Genomic DNA, 6,999 nt, shown 5'->3' on the forward strand with positions numbered 1-6,999 from the left:
AGATCCGCATAACATAGCTCGCATGGCTATGGAATACAATCCGCAAGGAAAGCGCAAAAGAGGGAGACCTGCCATGTCTTGGAGGAGAACAATAGATAATGAAATTAAATCTATTGGAAAATGCTGGGCAGAAATAAAAACGATTGCCCAAAATAGAGTAAGATGGAGGAGACTCGTAGACGTCCTATGCTCCACATAAAGGAGATAAAAGGAGTGATGATGAAGTTCGAGCTAAAGGAGTTCGATCAATGAATGCCACGAAAGGAAATCGTTTATGTTGACGTTTCGTTTAAATCAACGGGTAAGAAACATAGCTTAACTATGGAACGTTTATATATCGATTTTGACGTTTTCACAGTGACGACGCGCGTTAATCCGTCGTCTCCGGGGTGGCATTCAATGATACGACCGAGTTCCCACTTGCACGGTGGTGCAAGGGGATCGCGTAAAAGAACTAGGCGTCCGACTCGAGCGAGTTTTTGAGCGACGCGCCATTTTGAGCGTTGTTGTAATCCGGTTAAATAATCATTTGACCATGCTTTCCAAATAACTTCGCCTTATTGCTTCACGAGTTGCCAACGAGTCAGACGCGCTTCTTTTGTTTCGAGTAGAGTAGGAGATGGTGGCGTTGTGAGAGCGCTACCAATTAAGAAATGACCCGGTGTCAGACATGAATAATCATCAAGATTATCTGACATCGGAGTGATCGGACGTGAGTTGAGGCACGCTTCGATTTGATAGAGCAGCGTCGTAAGCTCTTCGAATGTCAGCGTGTGTGAACCGATAACGCGTTTGAGATGATATTTGACGCTGCGAACGCCGGCTTCCCATAGGCCTCCGAAGTGAGGCGCGGAAGGGGGAATGAAGTGCCAACGGACACCGTCGCACGACAGTTTGCTTCGCAAGTTTGAATCTTGTTTTGCTGCATGAATTGCAGCTTTCAATTCGCGATCAGCTCCGCGAAAATTCTTTGCGTTATCGGAATATAAATCGGTCGGCATCCCGCGCCGAGAGCAGAAGCGCGCGTATGCTGCGAGAAACGCGGCGGTAGTATAATCGCTGACTAAATCGAGATGTATTGCGCGCGTCGTCATACAGACGAATACGGCAATGTAGGCCTTCTGAGATTTGTATCCACGGCCTGAATTTAATCTGACAGGAACGGGCCCGGCATAGTCAAGTCCGCAATGTAAGAATGCGCGATCGACTTGTCGAATGCGCATTGGCGGGAGATCGCCCATGAGTTCACTGGGGATAACCGCCTTTTCGCGCGTGCAAGTAATGCAACGATACAAGACGGCTCGCACCGTTTGACGAGCGCGAAGAATCCAAAATTCTTCGCGTAAAACACATAATGTTAGTTGCGTGCCCGCGTGGAGCGAACGCAGATGAGCGTGTTGAATTATCAACGTAACGAGTGGATGTGCTGCTAGAATGAGAGGACATTTAGCGTTATATGAAAGGTCGGATTTTCGTAATCGACCGCCTACGCGAATTAAATCATCGTCATCCAAGAATGGATTAAGTGAGATTAGTTTGCTAGTTTTCGCTACGGGTTTCGAATTTTTTAATCGACGCACATCATCGAGAAAAAGATTTTGTTGAATGACGCGTAACCAAAATAGTCGCGCGTGTTTGTATTCGTCCACCGAAATTATATCGGATGGAATAGAGTCGGATTCGTCGGTTGACGACCGCTTTTTGTATATACGATTTCGAAGCTTATTAATAAAGCGGATTAGATAGGCCGTTATGCGAAGAAGCTTCGGCCATGAAGAATAGCGGGAAGCTAAGTCCCATTGAGATTCGATATCGAGAGTTTGTACGACGAGGGTCGAACGTTTTTCGAGCGAGGTGTCGTGATCTTGCCGAGATTCATTCGGCCACATACTTGAAGGAAGCTTGAGCCACTCGGGGCCTTGCCACCACAGTGAGCTCTCCGCGAACGAGGAAGCGGTAACTCCGCGTGATGCTAGATCCGCGGGATTCTGATGAGTCGGAACATGATGCCACTTGGCATCAGGTATTAGAGTTTGCACATCGTTCACGCGATGCGCGACAAACGTTTTCCATCGAGATGGAGATTGGCGTAGCCAAGCGAGAGTGACGGTTGAATCCGTCCAGCAATGACATGGAATTGTCGAAAGTTCTAATGTCGTTCTGGCAAACGACATTGTTCGTGCTAAAAGCGCAGCAGCGCATAGTTCGAGTCTTGGAATTGTCAAGGGCTTAAGAGGCGCGACTTTTGATTTTGCTATTAATAGCGAAACAGTAACTGATCCCATGAGCGAGATCACTTTAAGATATATGACAGCGGCGTATGCGACGGACGATGCGTCAGCGAAGCCGTGAAGCTCACAGTGACTTGTGTCGGAACCGAAGGCAGTCCATCGTGGCAAAGAGATATTACGCAGTTGAATTAGCTGCGTGTGATAATTGTGCCATTTTTGCATGAGAGGGGGTGGAATTGGATCATCCCACGAACACTTAGTAGCCCACAATTGTTGCATGATAATTTTTGCAGTAATTATGACCGGAGCAAGCCACCCGAGCGGGTCAAATAATTTTGCTATAGTAGACAGAATTTTCCGTTTAGAATCTGGGATCGACGTGGTAACTTCGACTGAGAATTGAAATGTATCGGTTGCAGGGAGCCACGTGACGCCTAAGACTTTGAAACTTTCGTCGCTTTGCAGAATTTTGCCTTGACTGAGACTCTTTTCATTGACCGGTAGGTCGTTGAGTAACGTAGGGCAGTTGCTTGCCCACTTACGGAGGAGGAATCCACCTTTTTGTAACAATGAAATTAATTGATTGCGGATTTGCCTTGCAAGCGGCTTGTCATCCGCGCCGAAGATGCAATCATCTACATAGATTTGATTGCGTAAAACTGATTGAGCAAGAGGAAATTGAGCGCCTTCGTCTTGCGTCAATTGCTGAATCGTGCGAAGAGCGAGGTATGGAGCACACGCCATACCGTAAGTAACAGTAAGCAAGCGGTAGTCTTGCACCGCTTCGGATGATGAAGAGCGCCATAAGATGCGCTGATAGTCTTGATCGCGCGGATCGACTTGAATCTGCCTATACATTTTTGCGATATCGGCAGTGAAAACATAACGATGTTGTCGCCATCGAAGAATTACCGAACGAAGGTCGGTTTGTAACTTAGGACCGATCATGAGATGATCGTTAAGTGAAGAGCCGTTCGATGTCGACTGAGATGCATTGAACACGACGCGCAACCGCGTGGTGCTGCTATGCTCGCGAATCACCGCATGATGCGGGATGTAAACTGATTGTGAAGCAGAGACGGGTTCGTCTACTTTCTTCATATGACCGAGATTTTCGTATTCCAGTAGGAACTCTCGATATTCGGATGCGATATCCCTTTTATTTTGAAGACGGCCTTCAAGCCGTGAAAGAAGTGATGAGGCGATGTGACGAGATTCGCCTATTGCAATCGGAGGATTGGCTTTGAACGGTAGCCGTACGACGTACCGTCCATTCGAGTCACGAGAATGAGTTGCTCGGAAATGTTCCTCACAACGTTGTTCCTCAGGAGTGAGGTATGATACTTGCGGAAGTTCTTCGACTTCCCAGAACTGACGAATTTCGTCATCGAGATTGTCGTGCAACGTGGTATGATTAACTGTCACGTTAGACATGTTTGAAGACGAACTCGTCGAAATCGGACCAGACATGATCCAGCCGAAAATGGAATTCTGAGCTGTTGGCTGATTAGAGGAACCTGAGCACAGGCCCGGTAACAGAACAACACCGTATAGATCAGCGCCGATGATCATTTCGATCGGATCGGCACTTGAGGGCTGCGGATCAGCCCATGGCAGGCCGCTTAAATGAGCTAGAGAGATTTCATATGCTATTTTAGGCGGCGTGTATTTAGTCAGAGAGCGCATAATAATTGCGGTCGTCGAGTATGACGGACCCTTGCCGGTCTTAGATGATACCGAAATAAGAGCAGCATGTCGTGCGACGGATTGCGTTTCACCGATTCCGGTAACCGAGACAGCAACGCGTGTTCGCGATAACCGTAGCCGTTGAGCGAGATTTTCACTAATTAAACTAGTGACAGATCCTTGATCTAACAATGCGCGTATGACATCTGTGCGACCAGACGAAGAACTCACCTGAATCCGCGCGGTAGCTAATAGAACACGAGATTTGTCAAATGTTGTTTTCGTAATTAAATGTGAAACGACGTTGTTGTCATTTGACGTATTCGTTTCGTTGGATTCAAGGGAATTCTCGGTCGCGCTTGATGTCGTCGCTTCGTGAAGCATCGTATGATGCCTTTGTTGGCATTGACGACAGTTATGTTTACTCGGACATGTGTTCGCGAAATGTCGAGCGCTTAAACAGTTGAGACATCGTTTAAATTTGACAATAAGATCGCGACGCTCGTTAACCTGTTTCTTCTTGAAATCAGGACATACTGACAAGAAATGATCTTGTTTACAAAGCGGACAATGAGCTCCGGTAGCGGTCGTCGTGTGACTTTGCACGGACGACTTGCTCGGTTTTGTTTTGACCGTACTGGTCGTTGGAATATTCTCGAACGCTCGAATTCGCGATGCGAGAAAGTTATGAAGATCCGTATACGACGGATATTCCGTTTTATCGCCTAAATGTAATTCCCATGCTTTACGCGTGGCTTTATTTAATTTTTGCACGACTAGATAGACGAGCAAATCGTCCCACCACTCAACTGGACGACCGAGATTTTTTAACGCTTGAATTGACATATTAGCTTTATCTCGAAGCGACATAAGATCCTGCGCGGAATCGGTATTAACGGCCGGTAGCGTGTGAAGCGTATGAATATGTTCCGACACTAATCGACGCTTATCATCGTAACGCGCGAGCAGTACAGTCCACGCGATTTTAAATTAGCTTCGGTCAAAGGGAGATTACGCAACGCGTCGCGTGCTTCGTCCTTTAAACATGGATAAAGGTATTGCAAGCGCGTAACATTCGACAACTCGGCATGATCGATAATCATGGAGCGGAATTGATCGCGAAACGTTTCCCATTCCCGTAAATCGCCGGAGAATTTCGGCAAATTAATGCGCGGTAATGTAAGAGATTTTTCGGATTTCTGTGATTGACTCACGGATAACCCTGGACTTGATGGCGCTTGATCTGCTTCGAGAGAGGCGAGGGCGTCGGAGATGTAGTCCGATGCTGCGAGATAGGCGTCCTCCAATTCGATGTAGACATCCTCCTTGAAGTATTTCTCGGTATCCTTTTGTTCCTTGGTGGCGACTTTGAGCAGTTGTGCGTGCAGGAGCTCGCATCGAGCGTAAGTCTCCTTGAGAGTTTGAAGGCGATTCCGAACTATGCCGTACGTGTGATTTGCACGGCCGATCTTCTTAAAGTTTTCCAATGCGCGTGTGACAGAGCGCATAGCTAATCGCTGCTGCGATAGTAATTCTTCCATTATGATTTTGAGAGGTTTCCGTAACTTAGTATGCTCGAAACAGAAACCTTGCGATGTGCCACGTCACTTACGTTCACGAAAGTGAACGAAGAGTCACAATGTCCCTTGTTGTTTATCCGCCACGAATCCGGCTCGAAGGACCAGAATGTTCGATGTGTGTGTGAATCGCTGTTTCGATCTCGACTGAGATCTCGAATGACGGAATGGATTAGTGGACTGGAAGGATGAGACCACTGAGCACTCCTCTTTTCACTTGTTGTAAGCAAGCTTTATTCACAGTAAACGCAGTGTTATTCGCGTGGCACGACGAGAGCGACGATTAACTGCTGTTAATACGCCGATACTCATCCACGACGGTAGCCGTGATGAGAAGAACAAAGTAACGAGTCGCGGTAGCGAACACGTAGAAAGAAAGCTGCTGCTTTCGTCGAGTAATTGAGAGCACGACTTGACACGGCAAGTACTGATTTGTGTCTGAGGGGAGAATCGCGCTACGCGATTAGCGCGACGAATCGGCAGGACGACAGCGACATCGGTTTCCAAATATGCGGCTAAATTGTAGTAATGATATTCGCAAGACGGCGCGGTGAGTGCGACGAAAGATTCACGGACAGAATCGATGGATGGCGCAATCGATCCTTTATTCGGCTTTTGTAGCTCGAAACTTATCCTATTCCGGAACAACGTTATCTAAAAGAATTACATAATTCTATTTAAAAAAATGGAGGTGACCTTCATATCTTTTTAGCGCCTCCAACAAAAAAACAATTATTGACATCGCATTATGTGCCCCTCGAAACCAAGCAACTTTTGTTTGACACTTTTTCTTCTATTGTCAAAAACAAGCGAGTTATTCAGGTGACCTGTTTTAAATGCCCCTTCCTTATATATAGGTATATATATATATAATTCACACAGAATTATTAAAAAGCTACTAAGATCCAGCTTGGTCGTCAATCAGCTATTCCCTATTATTAATATTGTTAATTATTTGTATTTTTCGTAATTAATTAAATTTGTCACAGTTCTCACACACAATCTACTTATTAGTATCAAAAATTAATAAATTGATTGGTAATTTAATATGTGATATTACTATTCGAAGTTCTGTTTATAAGATTGTATATCAAGATCAAAAAAGGTACAATTGGCAGAATTGAATACGTATATAGTAGTAGTAGTAGTAGTAGTAGTAGTAGTAGTAGTAGTAGTAGTAGTAGTAGTTAGTTGCAGGTGGGCTTTATTAGCCTGTTAACGCGACCTAGATCCGTGGGGTTCCTTTGTCGCTCCCTGCTTTTTTCCATAGGTCATTCAGTCAAGCCCAGCCTCGTGTCACTTACCAGACTTATTAGACTGCTGACCTTCGCATTTTCAAAATCCTTGGGTGTCATAAACATATGTCCCCAGGATTTGTACCTTTTACAAGCGAGTGCAGGGCATCGGCACAATAAGTGCAGGTTGTCCTCGCTTTCTTCTCCACATAGCCGGCATTCTTTCTGCTCCGCTAGTCTTAAATTAAAAAGATGTGCTCTGAGGGGCAA

At 45.8% G+C, this 6,999-nt stretch overlaps 1 protein-coding gene across 1 annotated transcript; it reads right to left on the reverse strand.

Annotated features, from left to right (window-relative positions):
* Positions 1 to 557: 557 nt before the first annotated feature.
* LOC108782482 (uncharacterized) lies at positions 558 to 4,763 on the reverse strand. Its single transcript, XM_018550764.1, has one exon. It carries the CDS (start codon positions 4,761 to 4,763, stop codon positions 558 to 560), a length of 4,206 nt encoding a protein of 1,401 aa, XP_018406266.1.
* Positions 4,764 to 6,999: the final 2,236 nt, after the last annotated feature.

The sequence above is a fragment of the Cyphomyrmex costatus genome, unplaced genomic scaffold (assembly GCF_001594065.2).
Source record: "Cyphomyrmex costatus isolate MS0001 unplaced genomic scaffold, Ccosl1.0 scaffold1279, whole genome shotgun sequence".
In the NCBI taxonomy this organism is placed as follows: Eukaryota; Metazoa; Arthropoda; class Insecta; order Hymenoptera; family Formicidae; genus Cyphomyrmex; species Cyphomyrmex costatus.